At 39.5% G+C, this 21,957-nt stretch overlaps 1 protein-coding gene across 4 annotated transcripts in view; it reads left to right on the top strand.

Annotated features, from left to right (window-relative positions):
- PHKB (phosphorylase kinase regulatory subunit beta) overlaps positions 1–18,255 on the top strand; it is a 70,575-nt gene extending 52,320 nt beyond the window's left edge. For 3 of the 4 annotated variants that reach the window (XM_066327897.1, XM_066327899.1, XM_066327900.1), the window contains 11 exons: positions 540–601; positions 688–850; positions 1,646–1,727; positions 3,838–3,895; positions 5,641–5,731; positions 7,308–7,510; positions 9,622–9,756; positions 12,989–13,118; positions 13,479–13,586; positions 14,890–15,030; positions 17,276–18,255. In XM_066327897.1, the coding sequence (XP_066183994.1) occupies positions 540–601; positions 688–850; positions 1,646–1,727; positions 3,838–3,895; positions 5,641–5,731; positions 7,308–7,510; positions 9,622–9,756; positions 12,989–13,118; positions 13,479–13,586; positions 14,890–15,030; positions 17,276–17,413 (1,311 nt within the window). In that variant the 3' untranslated portion in view covers positions 17,414–18,255. Of the gene's footprint in view, positions 1–539; positions 602–687; positions 851–1,645; positions 1,728–3,837; positions 3,896–4,682; positions 4,774–5,640; positions 5,732–7,307; positions 7,511–9,621; positions 9,757–12,988; positions 13,119–13,478; positions 13,587–14,889; positions 15,031–17,275 lie in introns of all 4 variants that reach the window. The other variant, XM_066327898.1, reaches the window with a different exon arrangement.
- Positions 18,256–21,957: the final 3,702 nt, after the last annotated feature.

Raw genomic sequence — 21,957 nt, 5'->3', positions numbered from 1 at the left:
CAGCTGTGTAATCTTTTGAGATGGAAGGATTTCTAAGCTGCATTTGATGTGCAAACTTGGGCCAGGCGTGCTTGGATTAGGGAATGAATACAGAGTGGGAATGTTCTTTGCAGTGTTTGCCTGAGCCATCAGTGAGGCTGACAGGAAAACTTCCTGGCCTTCAGCCATCCCTGGAATAATGAGCATTGGGATCCAGAACGTGGGGACTGTGCAGGACTCTGAGGAATGCAAATCCTCAGTCTCAAGTGTTCTCATCAGCCCTGGCTTAGAGGGGTGGGCAGTGCTGGATGAAGATGGACAGGGGAAAAGAACAATGGAACATGAGCAAAAAGGAGGCAGCAGTCCCAAGAGACTCATGCTGCCTTAAGCTGTCTTTTTCCCCATGAAAGAGCAAAAATACTCTGAAAGTGTAAAATATTTGGAACTGTAGATAAACAAACTACTTTCTAAATGGAAACCACCGGCATCATACTGAGATGAAAAGGCAGCTGTGTAGTTATGTACTTATTTTAAAATTTGTTTTCAATTTTTCATTTCAGACATTAATATCTGGAGCAGTTGTTGAACAACTTGACTTCCTAAGCATCACTGAAACAGAAGAGTAAGGCTATATATAAATTGTAGTGATGGCTTACTTGATTATTAAAATATGTTCTGAACCATTTAGGAAATTAAATTGTTTTTCAGGGCCCCTGTATTTAAAAGTTTGGAGGAGCTGGATCTTCCAAAACATTCAAAAGTCAAGAGACAATCTAGTACTCCCAATGCTTCTGAACTTGAGCAGCAACCAGATGTAAATATTAATGACTGGAAAAACAAGTCAACATACGAGATCCTGCAGAAACTTAATGTAAGAAAACTTGATAAAAGTACAGTGTAACTTCATTCCTGTGAAATAAGAAACTCTGTGCTGGTGCTCGTTTTACCAGCAGCCTGCTTAGGTCAGCATGATCAGTGATGGGGCACAGCTAATAACATAAAATGTCTGATACTCCTCTCCATACCCAGGGAACCCTCCTCTTTATCTTATCACAGAGCTTCCTGTGACTCTTGGCTCTCAATTGTCCCAGCTGCTCCCAAGCACCCTTGGTGATGAGAAACCATCTAGGAGGGGATCCATTTGTCCTGTGTCTTAAGAACAGATATTTTAGTGACAAACTGCAGGTCAAAAGACTTGAGCAGTGGGCATTCACTGGGATGGACTGGGAACTTCTTAATGGCATCAAGGGACAGTTCCAATCTGGCATTTGTTTCCTGTATGTAGGAAAACTACCACTACTGCTCTAGATCTAGTGTTGATACAAACACACAAAGTGTTCTGCTTAGTTATCTATTTCATTACAAGCATTTCTGCTGTAAATTAAAGGACCTGAGAATGAAAAATCAGGAAATTTTTCCAATTATAACAGCTTAATATGATCCACAGAGAAGCCTCTGCAAGCAGCAGTGACAAGGACACAGCATACACAGGATATGGAATAGCTGTGAAATCCCCTTGAAAATAAAATATGTAGACTTCTCCTTAAATTGAAAAGAAGAAAAGGCCCTTTGGTTTCACCTGAAATTTTTAATAGCTGTTCTGGCTTTGCTTCAGTGACAGTCTGAAGGCTATTTGTGGTTCTGTTGTTGCTGTTTTTTATTGAAGGACTGCAATTGCCTGGCAAGTCAAGTGTTACTCTCAAGTATATTGCTTAAAAGGGAAGGGCCGAATTTTATCACCAAGGAAGGTAAGAGCTTCTTCCATGTGACTGTTCTGAGCACTGAGGAAGCAGCTGCATGTTTAGTTGCAATGAACATGAAGAATAGCTGTGCATGCCAGCAGTTGTGGAGCTCTTCTCTCTGCCATTTGGAGCAATTTCTGCATTAAGTAGGACATGCAAATCGATGTGGTGTGGTGGGGAATGAGCTGCTGGATATATGAATGCTTTTAGATTGTTTGTAGGCCAGTGCTGTATCTGGTTGTAATTTTAAATGCATAGATTAGAAAAAAATACAGGATTTGACCTTACAAAGAAAAGGAAAACAAAAGACAAGTCTAAATGACTGTAACAGTCTGAACTATATATGAGGCTTTATATTAAATTTTTATTCTGCTTTGATGTAATCTAACTTCAATGTATCTGTGAAGCTCTGGTTTTATATTATGGCTTTGTTTTAGAGCACAGGGTCTAAATTCCTGTAATATAATTCTGAAAAGGCTACTGAGGCTTTGGGATTTTGTGCTGCAAAGTTTGGTGTTTTGGTTTTTGTTTTTTTTCCAAAGATTGCTTTTTAGTTGCCTTTTCATATATGACTGCTCAGAAGAAGAAGGCTATTCAAATCTAATAAAATACTCTCAGTTGTTCATCAAGCAGTGGGACATCCCAGCTCATGTTACAGAGCCCTGCTTCTTAATTTTGGTATGAGATGGCTGGTTCTTGTAGAGAAGAGCTGTCATATTGACATAAACATACATTATATCTCCACTGCTCTGTTAAAACTGCCACAGAATCTATAGGATATTCTGAGCTGGAAGGGCCCCACAAGGATCATCATCCTTCACAGGATGCCCCAGCAAGGCCCCCATGTGCCTGAGAGCTTCCTGAGCTCTGTCAGCTGGTGCTGTGCCCACTGTCCTGGGGAGCTGTTCAGTGCCCAGCCACCCTCTGGCTGAAGAACCTTTTTCCTGATATCCAACCTAAACCTCCCCTGACACTGCTCCAGCCATTTCCTCAGGGCTCTCACTGGTCACCAGAGTGAGGAGATCTGGTCCTGCCCTCGTGAGGATGTTGCAGACCCCAGTGAGGTCTCTCCTCAGTCTCCTCTGCTCTGGGCTCAACCAGCCAGGGCACCTCAGCCACTCCTCAATGGCTTCCCTGCTAAATGCTCCACCATCTTCCTGTGCCTCCTTTGGATACTTTCTGATATCTTTTTTATCTTTTTTTGTGATGCCCCGAACGGCACACAGGACTGGAAAGCCACGTCAGGTGGAATAAACCATGTGGGCTGATAACCCCGTGCATTGTGCAAGTTGTGGTTGGAATCTGCACATTAGGCCCCTGTAGGCTCTGAAGTGGCTTTTTCCAGCAGTTACCTGGAGTGTTGTGAGGCTTTGGGAGCCTAAGGAGCTTTCTTTAGTCCTTTGTAGGTTGTGTTCTTCGCTCTAGAACCAGCTCGAGGCAGATTCCCTCACCTCTGTAAAGAAAGCAGTGTTACCACTTACAACCATGATGATCATGATGGTGAATTTAAAAACTCAGTTGAAATAAATTAGTTGAAAAAGAAGTGCAGTTGTGCCTCTGAGTGTTCAGAGCTAACTTGTGCAGACCTCTTGGTGCCATCCCACATGAAATAGAGGGTGACGAAAACCTTTTTAATATGCACCTTGTGGTCTGAGTCACTAAGAGTTCCCTGCATTGCCTGCATGGAGACTACTGAGACTGACCTTAAATAATCACCCAATCAATAAAACATAAATCCACAACCAGAAGCCGAAGAACTTTAGGTTGTGCAATTTGAGAATGTACCTTATGATTTGGTGTACCTTTATAGGCCAAATCTGTATGTCGATGAATTTTCCCCAATATATTTCAAGAACGGGTGATATTAGAGGTGTCTCTACAGCGTGAGCAGCAAATTCAGCTGAAATCTGGTTTGGCTTTCATAACAACATGCACTGGGAGATGGGACTTGATTGCATCTGAATTTTAGATGTTGAGCATAATAGATAAGTGCTTTACTAAAGCAGATTCAGAATCAACTGGTCTCATCAAACTTGCCTTATTACTGTTAAATGAAAACCTGTGCACCTTTTTTTTGCTTGTGTTTTGTTTCTCTTTTTTTGTTCAATGCCTTTAGGTACTGTTGCTGAGCATATTGAAAGAATCTACAGGAGAGCTGGCAGCAGAAAACTCTGGTTTGTATACAAATATCGAGTTCCTTCTGGCTTACACCAGTTTTGTTTTCCCGATGTGTTTGTAGGAAGTAAGGCTGGATTCTTACCCACTTCAAGGGAGAAAACGGCAGCTTTCCTGACAGTTGTATTGGTGCATGGCAGCTGAAGGTCTGCTTTAATAGGCTTGAAAAAATTAAGAAGCAGTTTCTTATTGTTATCTTTTAAAATACAAAAGCAATAGGCTGGTTTTGCATGGAGTGCTATTGCCAATACACAGGCAACTGAAATAATTGAAATAATGTGAGAAGAATATTAATATTCTTATTTCTTACAGGGCATGATAAAATATTGTCAATAGCTTTATGTGGGAAGGTTGGTGATCAGATATAAATCATTTAAGCTGATACACTAACTCAGATTTATTGCCCTGAAGTAATTTGCTTTGAGCCTGACTTTGACACAATAACTTTAAAAGGTTTCAGCAAGTAGGTTGATATTTACATGTTGTTTATTAATTTCTTTGCCCTGAAGCTCAGTAGAAGTTTAATTTCTTTTTATTGAGCCTGTCCTGAACTGTGTTCTCTCACTCTGTAACTATTCATAACAGGTCAGTAAATATAAATACGTTTTTCTTTTTTGTCTCTACGTACAGTTTAAATGGGCCTTTGCCAGTAATGAGGTAGAACCAAAATACCTTTGTGGTATTTTTTTTTTTTGTAATTAATAAAAATCAGAAGTATTTTTAGGAACAAAATATGTAAACTGTTTTTCATTTCTCTTCCATGATTGCCATGTGACACACATATAGGTTGGTGTTGCGCTACAGTGCTGCATTTGCACAGAAATTTTCTTCTTCTATAACCCCACATATTACTACTTTACTGGTACATGGGAAACAGGTAAAGTGCCCAGAAATCTGAAGTGCAGCTGTGAGAATTTTTTTTTCTGCTTATTTGCATTTTTATAGTATCAGCTAATGCATTTTTGAAATGCTTTGCTCTTGATCTTAAGGAGTGTGTAGCAATTTTCACATGAATCAACATCAACTGTTTGGGTTTTTTACTAACACCATAGAATATTACAGCTTATTCCTCATGTCTGTGAATAAATGATTCTTAGTAACCTCAAAATCTGTGCTAGAAAAGCTCCATTACAGGCCTTTTTGGTTTGTGTTTTGTCAGGAAATTATTATTAAATGTATTCCTATCTTTTACCATCTACTACATATATGGAAAAATGTGGTTCTTAGAAGTTACAGTTTGTTTTTAACCTGGCAGGTGACACAAGTCTCTTCTTTTCATGCTGCACATGCAAAATGGAACCTCAGCATGGAACACACAGCGAGGCTTTGGTGTTATGTGTTACGCTTTCTCTTGCAAAATCTTTCTGACCCTTCCTTAAATAGATTTTAAAATTACCAAAGTTATCTTGTAAAATGATGAAAATGTCATAAAAGAGGAGCTGGCATTTCTTACCTGCCTTTGTTTAAGATGGTGTTGAGAAGAGAACAAGAAGCTTTTTATGGAAGTGGTAGTTTAATGAGTTCTAACTAAAGATATTTTTGATCCATTAACCTATATCTGAACTAAAAAATGAAAACCTATGGAAGATTGCATAAAATCTGATCCAAATTCCACTTTGTAAATAATGTATGTATTCCCTGAGTTAATTTTGAGCTCTCTGCTGTGGCAGACCTCAGACTGCTATCTGAATTCATTAAACTAGCATGTGATATGTAGTGGGATTGCTCTGTTTTCTGCCCTCAGGTCTGTTGTGCGCTTCGCAGCAAGTCTTTTAGGTAAACTAGTGGACAGCCTTGCACCATCTATTACTAATGTTTTAGTTCAGGGCAAGCAGGTAAGTCTTTGCTCCTCAGAACTGCATTAAGGAATGATAACAGAAACTAAACAAATGGCTTGTTCATTTTGAAGGCCTCTGATGCTTCTTATAAAAGTATGCAATGGCTTAAGAAAAACCTTACCAAAGAAGAGAAATCCAGAGAAAATAATGATCTGTTTAATAATTGTATTTGGAATTGAATAATAATTTTAATTAATGAAAGAATAAGACTGAAAAGGCAGTTCAGCATTTATGGAAGGCAGGAAGGGGCATGATTTATGTAACTCGTCGGGTTTAAGGTCTCTGGGGAGACCTTGGAAATCCTTCCAGTGCCTAAAGGGGCTCCAGCAGAGCTGGAGAGAGACTTTTGACAGGGATGTGTAGAGACTGGACCAGAGGGAATTGTTTTAAAATGAAAGAGGGCGGGTTTAGAATAGATCTTAGGAAGAAACTCTTCCCTGTGGGCGTGAGGAGGTTTCCCAGAGAAGCTGTGGCTGCCCCAATCCCGGGAGTGTTCAGGCTGGAGGGGGCTTGGAGCAGGAACATTGTAACGAGATGATCTTTAAGGTCCCAGCCCACCCAGACCTTTCTGTGGTTTTATCTGTATGCCCTCGTACTTGACCAAAGTAGATGGAGTGTAAGTACTAAGGCATCTTTTGAAGGAAAGACTTCTTTAATGAAAATGTAACCACTCTCTGTGTGATTGAACATAAGACAACAAGTGGGTGGCAGCTGAGCAAAAGGTCTTTTGGGTTTTTCTGTTTCAAAGGAAGTTTAATCATCAGTGTTTTTTTCCTTTCCGAAGGAGAACATAATTTTTCTTCCCCAGCACAGTAATTTTAATTAAATTCATTAATAGCTGCTTCTAAATAATAGCAGTTGAATATTTCTGTATTTTTGTATTAAATGTATGTATGTGTATACTTGCTTATGTGCAACGTTGTTGTCTTACTCCAGACTGAGGTCTGGCTTTGTGCTTTAGCACTGCTCAGCTGTAGAGAAGACCACACCTGCATGCAGCATAATTTGAGACTGTTGGCAACTTTTAACCTAACTTCCCTTCCTTGTTCGCCAGATAATTATAAAAATTATCTTTATCACAGCAGAAAAACTAGTGTTGCTATCTTACTGACAGAAGGTTAAAAGCAAAACAGAATTTTAATAAAACTCCCTTCTTTTTGTGGTTAAACAATCCAGTCCCAGCAATATATTTTCTTAAAATTAAGGCTGTAACTTTTAGCATGCTAGTAGAAATAAGAAAACAAAACTATAAATTTAATTCTGAATTTTAATTGAGTTCCACAGCTGAAATGTATGAAATTATACAACTGTCTAAACTTAATGTACAGTCCTGATTATAACCAAAGCAGTGGTCTTGTACTTTTATTTTAATTTGAAAAAATATATTCCATATTCACTGTGGTTGTTAGTGAAGTTTATTATGTCAATAGCATCCAATTAACAGTATTAACAAGCATCAGCCATTGACATAAAATTGCCCTTTTATGGTGAAATTTTCAGTTTAGTTTCTGAATTGCTTTGCAGTGCATTTCTTCCTGTCCCTGTCCTCTGAATGGTTTTCCCTGTACCACAGGTGACACTGGGAGCTTTTGGCCAAGAGGAAGCAGTGATTTCTAACCCCTTATCACCAGCAGTGATTAAGGACATGATCTATGACAAATGCCGATTACAAGATGAAAGAGAAGCTGTGGTGCAGCAGGAACTTGTCATCCACATTGGCTGGATCATCTCCAACTCCCCAGAACTGTTCAGTGGAATGCTGAAGATACGGATTGGGTCAGTAAAGTACCTATTGTCCTTTATTGCCTCTGGCATTGTAGGGGAATGTACAGACTTCAGAGAGCCACAAACTTGAATCAAGGTTAAAACATCGTTTACCTCCCACCTGTTCCCTTCAGTTCTTTGACAAGGTGACCTACACATAGGCTGTGCTGGAGTGTTGTTACATTCCATGGGATCTGCATTTACTTTGCTACCCACAGAAGTTAATTAATCTTTTCACATTTAGGAAGAGACATGCATTTGAATAAGCACTTCTTTGAAGAGGCCAGGTGCTACTGACTGAGATTTACAGAATCAGTGAGCACGCTTTAGAATCAGAACTTAAGTGTTTCATCTTCCATATCTTTTCCATAGAGAAAAACACAGCATTTCAGCACTGGAGGTAGATACCAGCAGCCTTTTTGCTAGCATACAAGATTCATATTTCTTCTTCAGCAGTACATTCCAGTCATCATAAAACCAAAAATTGCCTGTATTACGTTTAACTGGAAGTATCCTTTTACACTTAAATGCTTTTCTGTCCCCTCTACAGATCCATGTTACTCCTCTTTCCTCCCCTTCCTTATTCTCTGTAGCTAATCCTTTTTGAAGTTTTTTTTCTCTTTCTCTCAAGGTTAATGCTAGAGATTCAATTTCCTTTATTTCAGTGTTATCACCCACTCCAGTGAGCAAAATTAACCTTCTCACAGAAGTGCCGTTCCAGTTTGATAATGATTTGATTTAGTGTCTTGTTATTGATTTGTTTTCAGGGCTTCATGTTGAAATAGATCAAGTTTCTGACAGGCCTATTACTGTAAAAACTCCCAGCCAACTGACTTGAATTCACCTCTTATCAGTGAAGAGCTCAGCAGAAGGTCCACTCTTGACTTTGGTGTGGCTTGTAGGCCACTGCAAAGAGAAAATACCAGTAAGGGCCTCAGACACATTTGAGTTATGAGTGGGGAAAGAATTACTGAGCCTGCTGTGTTGTTAATCTGAGTGACAAGAGAAGGACTCTCATCACCTGCTAAATGAAATGAAAGCAGCATGTTCTGCATAATGTAATGGGCCCTAATCCTCCCTGGTATCTTGCACCTCCAATGCATGGAAACCTCAGATGTAAAGCAACACCAAATCAGCTGGCCAGGCATCTCCAAAGTCTGTGTAGGTACTAAGAACTCCCTACAAAACAACGTGACTTGACTTACATGAGCAAAACCCTTCTGCACCTTGTTAGCAATAGTGAAATGACCTCAGAATGTGGCTGTAGAGATGACAGCCTGAATCTCTCACTGCATTTTCAGATAAACACAGAAAGGTTCTGATGGTCCCAAGCCTTGATCAGGTGTTCTGGACTGTTTGAAGAAAAACCAGTTCAGTTTCCTTTTGTTAGTAATGCCTACTTGAAGTGAACCAGTGCAGAGGGTAAGAGGCTGAGTTCTGTGCTTATGTGCCTTCGGATGCACCTGTACCTTATTTAATCTTTGATATTGCATCAGAGCCTGGAGCACTGGTTTTACATCTTGTGCACAATAAAACTCGGCATTTTCCTTCAACACTTTGCCAAATTCTGCCTCTCTGATACCTCAGGCTAAAAATCTTCACTGTTGCTATATTTTTATTGAATCAAATGTTTTTTTTTCAAAAAGGAGCAGAAAAAGAAAGTGTGGTAGACTGCAAAAAGTAATTTCAAAGGCTAAAACTAGAAATAAGCCCTGAAGTCTTCGTAAATGTAAAATATTGGAAATTTTATGGCTTTTTAAATCTCATCAGCAAAATGCATATATAGTCAAAGCATAATTCTGAGTAGGAATTTTAACATCAAAAGGCAGGTAAATGTTGGTCTTAATGAACATGGAATATAGGGAATGTAGTCCAATTAATCTTCTCTATGGAAAACACACTTCACAACACATTTCTTAAAGTCTGTGCATTATCCCTTTCAGCTTTTATCATGTTCCAATCAAACAGGAAGAGTAGGAGAGTATTTGTCTGATATTTTATGCATGTCCTGACAGCCAAATAGCAGGATTATGTGAAATTCTTATGAGCTGTTGTATTAGACAAATTTTTCCTATTTGGAAACTTTGTATTTAATGAATAAATCTGTTCCTCCCCTTATGTAGATGGATCATCCATGCTATGAAGTATGAGCTGAAAATCCGTGCTGGGGATATGCCAGCCAAGGACTTGTACCAGATGTCCCCCAGTGAGGTGAAGCAGCTTCTGCTGGATATTCTGCAGCCTCAGCAGCCGGGCAGGTAACCAGGTGTGGGGTTGTGGCTTTCATTCAGAAACCTCTGTTCAAGTACATTTCGATCCTGAACTGCTTTGTGTGCACCTGAAATCACCAGGCATCTACAATCAGTTATGTAATTTTTTAAGGGAAGGTAGCAAAAATGCACTTTTTCATTCTTTCACATGGACCCAAGTTCTAGAATTGTTTCTTTTCTGTTGCATATTCCCTTTTCAGCTTTATCTTTGTGGAAATCTCTTTACTGCCACAGAAAAGAGATCTGTCTGCTATAATGTGAACCATTACACTCTTTGATGTGGGCAAAGGAGCCAAAAATTACCCAATACCTCCACCTGAGTAACTTGTAAGAACAGTTTGTCTGCTGTTCAGTGCCTGCTTTCTTCTAGATTATTGTATGAGTAAGAGCAGATGTTCTCTAGCATTCTTAAAAGATAGTGGTACTGCCTGAAACTTGGAATCTTTTCTCCAAGCTGTAACCAGCTGCCAAAAAGAGCATTCATTGTGGTACCAAGTATGCAAGACAAAAGTTAAAATTGCAAGATTTCCACCGAACTTTATTGATAAGAGTGAAGTCAAAACTCCTCCTCTTGGTTTCACTTCTAGTTAAGTTAAACTTTGGCACATAATATTGCTGATCATTTCCATAGTCCTTGACTGAATGGGTGATGGGCTCTTCCTCTCAAAGAGGAATTACACCACACATGCTGCTGTTTATGTTCCTGCTTCATTCAAAACACACCTGTGTTTTTCCCAGTCTATAATCCCTGAGAAATGAGCTCCTTCAGTTGCTGCCTGATCTCATCATGCCCCACTTGCTCTGTTCTTTATCTCCCAGACGCTTTTCAGAGTCTTGGCTGTGCTTATCAGCTCTTGCTGTTTAGTTGCTGTCTCTGCTCGTGCTGGTGCCTACGTTGTCCTGTAAAACCACAGCAGAACAACTCCTTTGCAGCATTTCCCATTAAATATTAATGCTGTTTAGGAAGCATTTGGTCAGTCTCAGTAAGGAATTCATACACCACCTTTTGTCAGAGATCTTACCTGCGTTGCCACAGCAGCTGCTGCTTTTGATTCCTGGAGCTGGAAACCCCTACACGAGGGGTAGGTCACTGAAGGACACTTGGGTTGAGTTTCTGAAGATGAGGATTCTTTTTTGAGTTACCTGAGTACAAAAGCTCACCAGCATATCCTTCAAAACTTCCAGTCTTCTAACTTCTTTTCTAACTTCTTCCTGTACAGTATTGCTAACTCATTTTTACTTGCCCATTAGTGACTTGTTCACTTCCTGCCAGGAAATACAGAATATGGGATTTTTTTCCTCCTCCTTTTTTTTTTTTTACTTTTTTGAGTTTTATCCTTGCCATGTTTTTAGAACAAAATCTCTGCTAATGTGATACCATATCTCAGTGCCAATTAATTTGTCATACAGGAAGGGCTAATGGTCTATCTACCTCCCTAACAGTCTCTCCACAACTAACCTCTTGCCAAGTTTTCACAGAGGGTAACATCTTTGCAAGCACAGACTCCACAGTTTACACCTTTTAATCTACTTATGTAGGTCACAAGATTGCAAGAGAGTCTTTAAATGGAGCATTGTTCTTTTAATAATCCAAACAGTTCTAAAACCCACTTTGCTTATTCAGTTTGCAGGATTCTTTTCCTAACCCTATTAATGTAGATGGGTCAGAGCATTTTTTACATCTTCAAATACATTTTTTCTATTAAGAAAACAAATCATTATTTTTACCACACCACTGGTCTTTTTGCTTTTATAGGGGTTTTCTTATCATAATCAAAGGACAGAGCTGTACAGAGAATAAGATGAAATAGTAGACACAGCTTTTTGGTTGTTTAGCGTTTAATTGAGAAGTGATTTATGTGACATTTTTTCTTAACTTGTCATATTTATCCAATACAGTTATACAGGAAAAGAACCCACACTGCATGTTGGCTTTATAGGGTTAACTCGAAATATCTCCTTTGTTCTCAGAGAACAAATTACCTAGAGCTCAGAAAATGCACTGCTTAGTGATAATTTTTCCCTTTCATTCTTAAAAAAAAAAAAAAAACAAACCCAACACTCTGTTTGCTGTCTTCTGGAGTAGTTGGGAGTGAGCTACACTTAGAAACTTCAGTATAAAACCATGTATGGAATTGTCAGAATTAGTGTTCTCCCTACTGGTTGTATCTCAGAAGGAATTCTCACCGTTTCCTCAGTATTTAAGAGTAAGGCTTTTTTAATACAAGATATTTTAGTAATTTCATCAAGCACACTGGTGTCTGGAGAAACAGGTCATTTTACAAAGTGATTTTATTCTAAGCATATCATGTTAATTTACCAATACAAATGGAGCAAAAACTAAACCCCCAAACTTATTAATGCTGAATTAATTTGAGCTAGGCTATGAAAGTTCTGCAAAACAACATTGTTAAAGTTGACCAGGGAATTTTTTTTTTTTTTTCAAGCAGCCTACCAGAAGCAGGTCTTAGAAATGCAGAAAGGCATGAGGCAGGTTGCAAAGCGGTAATTTAACTGTAGTTTTTCTAAAAAATAATGTGTTGATTTTTCTACTTAAAATTCAAAAAGCATCTAAGGACTAAATAACTTGAGGAAGTTTTCTCTGTCAAATACATTTAAGACAGCCACACAAGACTTAAATCTGTCTTGTGAATCCACCAATGAATTCATACCCATGGATGCCACTTCTTCAAGTTCCATTGCTGGTTTTGGCTAAAGCCCCATTCCTATAGTAACACCAAGAAGAAAAAATAGGAAAATTAAATTCCAGACTTGATGGCTTTAAGTAAAAAAGAAAAAGGCTGGTGTGCTTCTGAAGGCAAGCAGGATTTGTGATTCATGAAGAATGTGACTCAGTTTGCTCAAAGCCTTAGTTTTACAAAACCATTCTGTTGAATTTTCTAAATTTGCAGGCCACTTGTTTTCTACAGACTGTCAGGAAAAACCCCTGCCTTCAATAATTCTGCTGAAATGCATTTTTCTGATATGATGAATTTGATCTGCTACCGTTACTGGCCTGCAGTGGGTGGATTTCAGAGCGCAGACACCGCCAAGGGTGACACTGTGGTGACACTGTGACCTGTGCAGGCTGAGCCCCTGGGCACAGAGCACAGTGCTGTGTGTGCAGCTGAGGTGCTCTGGGGTCACTGCTCACCTTGGGGCTGGCAGGGCAGGGCTGTGCAGTGGCAGCTCTGCTGAGGCTGTCCCTGTGTGTCCCCAGGAGCTGGCTGAACAGGAGGCAGCTGGATGGTTCCCTGAACAGAACTCCTGCCGGGTTCTACGACCGCGTGTGGCAGATCCTGGAGAGAACCCCCAACGGCCTGATCGTGGCAGGGAGGTTCCTGCCCCAGGTAACCCCACGCGGGCTCAGCACTGCTGTTCCACAGGCCTGTAATACACTAATGGGGTTTTTATGCCAGAATGTTCTACTTTGAGTCACTTGTTAATTTGGGGGAAAGAAAAATTCAAGTCTTCTATTTCATGTGGAGTAAAATACATTAGAATGAAAGCAAATTATTTCTATTAAAGCATATGAGTGTAGACGATTCTTTCCAAGTCGTGGACTTTGAAATCAACTCCCTTTTTGATCCTACAGTGGTCATTATTTCTTGGTTGAATATTATTTGTTCAACAAGCACGTAGGCTCTGCCTGGGGGTGGGTTTGATTCAATGCATGTGGTCTTTGATTAAAAGTATGATTTGTTTTCCAGCAACCAACCCTATCGGATATGACGATGTATGAAATGAACTTTTCCCTCCTAGTTGAAGATATGCTGCAAAACATCGACCAGCCACAATACAGGCAGATCATTGTGGAGGTCTGGGGCTAATAGTTAAAGACATTTTATAGTGTGCATTAGCATGTTAAAGCCTAAAACAAAACAAAAAACTAACCTAGAGTCAAATATTTGAAGAAATAGTATTTTCCATATAAGCGCTTGTTTTCAGTCATTTCTCCAGAGATTTTTATGATTAAACAGGTTTCTGTTGCATGTTCAGAACAGAGTCAGTCCATAATGTTCTTCCCTTCAACAAATATTGATGACAGTAGCAATACAATTAGGTCAGAGGAGGTAAAATTCTAATAATTCCACTGTAGCTTTCCTTCAAGTCCTTAGCCTATGCCTTTTCCTAACAATTTCCTAGATCTAAGGAAAACTGCTCTAAAATAATCAGCTTGCCCTCTGAAGGATTCTTCTTTCCCCTTTTGCTGAGGCTCTGTAGGAAGTAGCTTTACACTACTGACTCAGCCACCTTCCCATTTCCTTGTGTTCCTCATCCTAAGAGGAAAGCAAGAGGCAGTTTAAATCCTTCCCCCCACTGCCCACAATGTTTGCTTTTAGAAGAGATCAGGAGCAGCTGCATGGCTGGTACCTGGCATCTGTGCTGTCAGCAGCAGGCCTTGTTAGTCCCCAAATCCGTGCCCCTGGTGCTTGTGAGGGCTCCTCCCCAGGAACATCAACCCCTCCCAGTTCTGCCTCACAGCTCCTGGTCAGGCTGGCTGCTGGAACACCCCCAATTTTTGCTCAAAGATAACAAAATTACCCAACCCAAGGTGACCAGTGCAGACTCCACTGCCTGTAGATACTACAACAGGACACTCATCATGTTCACCTTCCTATTTTAAACCCTTTCCAGATGATGTAAGTAACATAAATTCTGATGAACTGAGGCTTTACTGCTGACTGGTGTCCTTGGTTTTTATCAGCTTTGTCATAACAGAATTTTACCATCTGTGATTATGCCTCAGAACACCAAATGCTGAGGTTCAGTGTTTCCTGCTTTTCAGTCTCTCCACAGCATTCGTGCAGCCACACAGTGAACTGAATAAAATGGAAAATAACTTCCCTGGCTCCCAGCCAAGTTAGATGCTAATGTCAATCATTTACACCATGCCCTTACCTAGGCAGTCACCAGCAATTGTAACCTTTCATAAAAGCCTGCTTTTCCACTGATTCTTTTATCAAAGTCAGAATTCTATTATCTGTGCACTATTACCTGTGCCATTATTAAATGGCTTCCTGCTTGAAAGAGGCATATGCAATTACTAGCAATGCTATTATGTAACCTGAATTTTAAAAAATGAAATTTAAAGTCTTACAATCTTTTTCTGCCTTCTAGTTGCTGATGGTTATATCTGTTATTTTGGAGAGAAATCCTGAGCTAGAGTTCCAGGACAAAGTGGACTTGGACAAGGTGGTACAAGAAGCATTTCATGACTTTCAGAAAGATCACAGCAGTCTGAAGGGAGCTGAAAATCAAGTGAGTAAAATATTGCTGTCTGACAGAATTTACCATTCTTATTGAAGTTAGCTCTAAATGCTAATTCTGGGCAGTTCAGAGTAAAAAGCAATTGACAGAAGTTCAGAACGGAACACAAATAAGAAATTAATATACCCAAGTGCTGCCTAGGTCTGCAAAGAGCCTCTAAGCAGAGATGAAAGAGGTGCCCTTTATTGCTGAGTTGTAAATTCAAAATGTTACGGTAGGGAGAATACTCTGTGTTCCATGCTCTGAAATGGGACTCTCAGGAAGCTGGAAGAGTTATCCTCAAAGGGGAAAGAATTCATTAGGAGAGCACTAGAACAGAGAAGATTTAAAAAAACAAAATAAAAAAGCTAAAGTTCAGCGAGGAAATGTGAACTTAGGATCTTATGTACACAGAGACAAAGAAAACTTTAATAAGCAAAGAATTGATATTGACAATATTAAAGTAAGAACTTGAGATCCAGAACTGTTCTTAGTTACTGATTTTTCTGCTAGAGTTGCATTCATGAACTGGCAAACTTTTGACTAAAATTCAAATAAAGGAATAAATGCTTTTACTATTAACTTCACTAGAATTATAGGTTTTATGCTTTAAAGATCTCTGAATATTCTCACTACAAGTTTTGGTGCCTCAAAGCTCTAAAATTCTGTAATAAAGCCAGGTTTGTTGGCCTGGTTGAAAGAGAAGATAAGAGTAAAGCAGTGGGACAAGTCCCAGAGCTACTGAGGATGATATTCCTTGTTCCAGCTGGCATTTTACTGGGGACTATATATTTGAAGTTATCTGTGCTAGCTCTGAAGAATCTATTGATTCATACCATTGACATGCAACAGCCCTTCCTCTTGCTGAATTTACCTCCTTTATAAGAAAGATAAGGAAGGATGTGCTGCTTAAGAACTCTTTCAAATGTTTCAATGTTTGCTCTTTTTTTTTTTTTGCCACTGATTTTTTGTATTAAGATTTGAAAGCAAGCCAGATACCCAGCCCCAGCAGTGTGTCAATTTGCACAATACCTTTGTTTAGAAAAAAATCACAATTTCCTGGAAATTATGATCCTTTTGGTCCATGTTAGAGGGTAGTGACTCTGTGGCCACAGCAAAACCACCCATCCTGCACACAACTGGCTCTCAAGTGCCAGCTCCACACAGCATCTGGAATTTGCTACTGACTTCTGTGACAAGCTGCAATTCCCCAATGGCTACAAACAGAAAGGAAAATTCTGTGCAAACCCCAGTTTTTACTGGTGCTGCCCTAGCCCCTGTTGAAGTGATGGATTTTATTTTTTTTTCTCCAAGCCCAGACCTACTTAGAAAAATGCCTTTTGTCTCTTAGAAAGAGCCCCGATTTAGAGTAGTGAATAGAATTTAATACTGTTGCTGGAAATTCAGCACAATTTTCTGGAATCAAGCTCTCTCATATTCCCATGTGGATGCCTGCTGGCAGTTAACTGTAACCCTGTCTGGCATTGTTCTTAGGGGGTTCTGTCTCAAGGCTTCCTAACCCTGCTATAAACTCCTGATTTGTCTAAACTATGGTCTTCCATCAAATGGACTTGCAAATCTTTTGGACTTTGTTAATTCCCTGTTAACATGTAATAAACAGCAAAAGTGTTTATTCTAGTAAGTTGAGACACGCCCTAAAACTACACCAGTCTTCATCTGTTCTCCACACAATCTCTGCCCTTGATTTAATAAAAGTAACCAATTTCCTGACTTAAAGCATTATTAAGCCTTTTTAGAGCAGCTAATACATAATTTGAGAGTAAGCAGGTGTTTTAATGTCACTAACTGTGAAAAACAGGTGTTCAGTGAAGGACACCTATTTTGGTGATCTGATTAATGAATGAGTTCATGTGCTACCTGTGGTTTGGATCTTGGATTTTCTCCTTCTGAATAAATCTTCAGTCAGTTTACACCTCATGTACACCCAAGGCCCTGGCTCACCGTTCTACCACACAGGCATCACGCAGCTGCATGTTTTAGGAGAGCAGTTGTTCTCTGACAGCTATGACATTTTAAAAATGTTAAGAAGGTGGTATCTGTGCAGTCCTAGAAAACTCAGTGAGAAAACAGAGGCAGGTAAGTACATATGGGAGATTTCTGAAAACTGAGCAGGATTGTTCTTTAGAGTCCAAAAAATACATTTGCATTTTTAACATATCTGATGTTGTTCTTGTTTCGCTGTGTGTGGCTGCTTTCCACATTCACACTGATGGCAGCCTCTGTTCCCTCTCTGCAGAGTGACATGACTGCATTCTACAACACCCACCCACTTGGAAAAAAGGGAACGTGCAGCTACTTGAGCAAGGCTGTGATCACTTTGCTGCTGGAAGGAGAAATGAAACCAAGCAACGATGATCCATGCACCATTAGCTAAAGCTTGGCACACAGCACGGGGATTGTTGCTTTACTTAGTGTTCTTTTCAAGCCTCTTTTAAAGGACTGGTTTGAAGGGTAACCCTGGCTAGTGACACAAATGCACCCTGTCCTTTGCTGAAAGAAGTGCCATTAAAGATACCAAGTGCCACCAGATGTTTTTTTCCTTTCTCAACTATGCAGCATGAAACTGAGCACATGAAGTTAGGCCTATGGTATTTGATTAAGTTGAATGGGAATGTATTTATGATCTGAAAATAGCATTTACTGTAGCTGGTAAATTCAAGGGAACGGCAGTGTGAGATTTTGTCTTTATACCTCTATTTATTTATAATTGCAAACAAGTAGCAGATAAATTAATATGCATATCAATCCGTGTGGAAATACAAAAATGGATTATTTTCTTATTATTCTACAAACAAATTGGAGCTGAAATATTTGTTATTCTCTTAAGATTTTCTTTATCAGTTCAAGTGACAGCATTAATTTTAATGTGTTGGGTTTTTTTAATTTACATAGGTAACTTAATATACAGGTTTCATCCTAATAGAGCAACTTTTTATCTCTAACAATGCACATCACTGTATTTTCCCAGTTGTTATTTAAACATCTGTAAGGTAACAAGGGAAATGTATGGTAACACAATAAAAGTTTGTTTATAAGAAAAGCAAACAAGCTGTATTTAAATTAAAATCAATGAAGAAATAACTTTGTATTACATACATTATCATGGTATTAAAGAATTTGAGATACACTTATTTATCTCCTAAATGTGTGAAAATACTGTATGCTATATGCTTTATTTTGGTGAAAATAATAAAAAGCAAATGCTTGTAAAAAAAAGATCTGTCAAAAATACTTTGTGACATACAAAGAGACTTCTGCTGACTGCAGAGGCAACCTTTGACCTGCTACTGGCACCACGTTGTAGCACTGAAGGGCCACTTTTAGCAGCACAAAGCACACTTAAGCTCTAGAACAGAGGTAACATTTTGCTAATTAAACTGATAGTGAGGAGCCACAGCTCAGCTGTGAATGAGTTGTTGCCACACTGATGTCAAAGGTGCTCCCAGAGGGCAAAGGCCGTGCTCCTGCTGCTCCCCTGCTGCACCACACTGACCTGTGCCAGGGGACAGGGAAGCAGGGCCAGAGGTGTCCCCATGGCTCGGGGTGGGCCCAGCCTGTGCTGTCTGTCCCTGGAGCAGCCCTGGGCTGGCTGCAGCACTGCCCTGACTGCAGCGAGGTGCAGTTCAGCAGCAGCCTCAGCTGGCAGCAGTGCTGACCATGGCCTGAGCCACTTCTTCCAACAATCCCACATGACCTCGGGTTTTTACTGCATTGCTGCCCCAGGAGTTCCCAGCTGCAGTGGATTCCACTTGTCCTTGCTGTTAAATGTTGCCTGCAGCCCTGCAGCTGGCCAGGGCTCCGTGATTATGTGAGCAGCAAGATCTCTGGTTCTAGTAGATTGTAACAATAATATTTGAAATGGACCTATCTCTTGCCATGCAATACAGAACATAACTCTTGTCTACAAACTGTAAATCCTATTGAAAGGGAACAATCCTTTACATACAGACCCTACACATTGCTCCGGGAGCACTGGCAGTTTCTTAGACAGTAGCTCAGATTTTGGTTTTGCAATTGCATATGATTTAAAGTGTAAGTCACTTTAATTCTTACCCCTACTTTCTCCTTCTCTCTTGCTCCATTAGCACCTCAGTTATTGGTAAGCCTCAGGTTTGCTGATCTTGGTCTGAACTTTGGGACTGCAAATGAATGAAAACGCCAGTGACCATTTACCCTTATACAAACCTGGAATGAAAATCTGTGCAAACTGTTCCCGTTTTCCTTTATAGCCTTGAACACATGGTTTATGAAATTATGATCTGACAATTTTTCAGCTGCTACAAAATAAGGATAAATGAGAAGGTGAAGACACCAAACTCCAGCAAGAGTCCACATTCTCTGAAAAAGGTTCTTGAATCTGAAGGGGCAATAACGTTAATTTTTCTCTTGGTGAAGTAGGAACAAGACACAGGAGCTTGGCACAAATGGCTCTCACAGAAACTGCTTTTTAAATTAGAGCTTTATATGATAACACAAGATAATTGGAATAGAAACTAAAATTTATATTAAATATTTTCTATATTATAAAATACAATAGCAGAAAATAAAGGCTAAACCAGACAGTTTTTACATTTCAAGTGATGTGTGGTTACTATTTAACAAGCTTGGTCCTAATTTCTTTCAAAACATTCTGACTCAAAAGGATAAGGAAGGAGATGCCTTTGGGGTTACAGATTAGTAACTGCAGGTACCACAGTGCCCTGTGTACTTACAAGACCTACTGGCAATAGAGTTGCTCCAGACATTAAAGAAATAAGTCCCAAAGGGTTCACGATATTCAGTTCCCTTATTATACACCTTCACAGTGCTCCAGAACCTGAAAACGCATTCTGCTTACAGCAAGTAAGATCCATTAAAATGATGGGAAAACAACAGCTGAAAAAAGTTTAAAATTCAGCTATGGAGTAAATGTAGCTTGGTTTTAGCACCTTTTTTTTTTTTTTTTTTCCCCCAGATTCCTCTATCAGCTACTCTTGAGAAGACCAAATTATTTTAGTTAAGCAAACCATAGGACAAAAAAATCCTCTGCTATTAGAAAAAGAGGAAATACCAATCTCCAGTATCAACTCCTGATGTAAAGACACAACCCCACGCCCCTCTCCACCCCCAGACTCAGCTACCTTCCATTTTCAATTTTACCAAAACCACAGTCTTCACTCTGGATTCCTGTGCCATTTAATAGGTGTCATGTTCCCAAAGCATCAGACATTTCAGAGTCCTCAGGAGAATTCAGGAGGGAAGAAGTTGATGCAGGCAGTTCAAGACTTTCTTGGCATTTTTGCTGTTGGCTTTGTTGCTTTCCTCCACATGAATTTTCAGTCGTATTTTCTTACAAATCAGTCTGAGCAACTGATACAAAACAGGGAAAAAATGAACAACCAGGTTAATAATAAAGCAGTCTCTGAGAAATCCTCTTGGTTAATTTCTGATCCACCACAGCTGAAAATGTAGGAAGAGCTGCAGATCTGAAGAAGATGCAGCTTTTTTTTGGCTCAGCCCTAGAGCAGGGGATGTGATGGTCTCACAGCACTGATGGGACGTTTTCCTGAGCAGTGTCTGATAACAGCAGCTTTAGCAATACTGTCATGATGCCATTCTGCTTTTGTAATTTAGCTCTCATATTTTTTGGTCTACTGTTATTTAAAATACTTTTTAACTCTTATACACTGAGTTCATGTCATGAACATAAATCCCATAAGAAATGGTCATCAGTCACAATCAGTGTTATTTTATGTTCATGAACCTTCTACAGCTTTGAAGAAAGTCTACTTGCTTGGCCAGTGGCAAGACTGAAAACTATCCCTCTGTAAAAATTCTTTTCAGCTACGTGGATGTTCCAATATTAATATCACTGGAAGTGGAAGACATATTTAATTTAAAAAAATCAATACAGTCGGAGCATTTACCTAGAAGAAACTGTATATAGTTGGTAAGAGGAAAAAATAAATGTACCAAAGAAAGTGGGAGTGCTGGGGCAATCTGATGCTTAAAACATAAATTAAAAAAATACTAGGATGCAATTAATTCCACTGAAGCCTATATATCTCATCCCAAAAATCAATCAAAAAAATGGCTTGATTGAATTTTTAGATAATTACTATCCACAAAACTCCTGCCAAATATACTCTATTCTCCAGAAGCGTGACAGTCTTTTAAACTAATGAACTAAGCCTTGCAGCATGAGAAGGGAAAATTAAATGAGCAAGAAAATCTTTGCTGTGCTATAAACACAAAATGCAATAGGGTTGGAAAACATGGCTGAGAGCCCAGAGAAAATGTGCAGGGTTCTATCCACTGTCCATACCCACCTCTGCCCCTTTCACACTCAGTTCAAATAAATCATGGGGGCTCTGTGGGAATATGGGGAGAAGGTAAGGAAACTCAGCTGGGGTCTGAGGTGGAGAGAAATTAAAGGATTTCCCTTGGAGTTTGTTTTTGGGAGTGGAATAAGGAATGGACATTCTTTTCATTTACTCATGTAGCACTCTGACATTAGGAATTATCAATGATGTGTTCTCCACCTGAACATGCTTTTCCTTTTGCACATTAGCAGGAGCTGGAACAAAACCAAATGCAGAAAAAATGGATATAAGGAGTGTAGAAGTCTACATGTGGTGAGTCTTTCCTGAATCAGACTTTCCTAAAAGGCTTGCAAGGGCTCCTTCTGTAACCTTCCACAACAGCGCATGTTTCTGACAAGGGGAGGGAGACAGGAACTAAACAGCTTCCCCTCTGCACCTGAATACATACAGAATAATTGCTACTTCAGATCACGTCGAAAATTAAATTTCTTATTTCATAAAATAACAGCCTTTTGAGACAAAAAAAGATGCTCTTTGGAACAGAGGGTCTTGCTAGCACCTGACAGTAAGGATTGATCTCACCTCAGCCTTGTCCTTTTGGGCAAGTGGCAGGAAG

Source organism: Sylvia atricapilla, chromosome 12 (assembly GCF_009819655.1).
Source record: "Sylvia atricapilla isolate bSylAtr1 chromosome 12, bSylAtr1.pri, whole genome shotgun sequence".
In the NCBI taxonomy this organism is placed as follows: domain Eukaryota; kingdom Metazoa; phylum Chordata; class Aves; order Passeriformes; family Sylviidae; genus Sylvia; species Sylvia atricapilla.
Note: the sequence above shows the minus strand (reverse complement) of the source record. Positions and strands in the feature narration are given on the sequence as shown.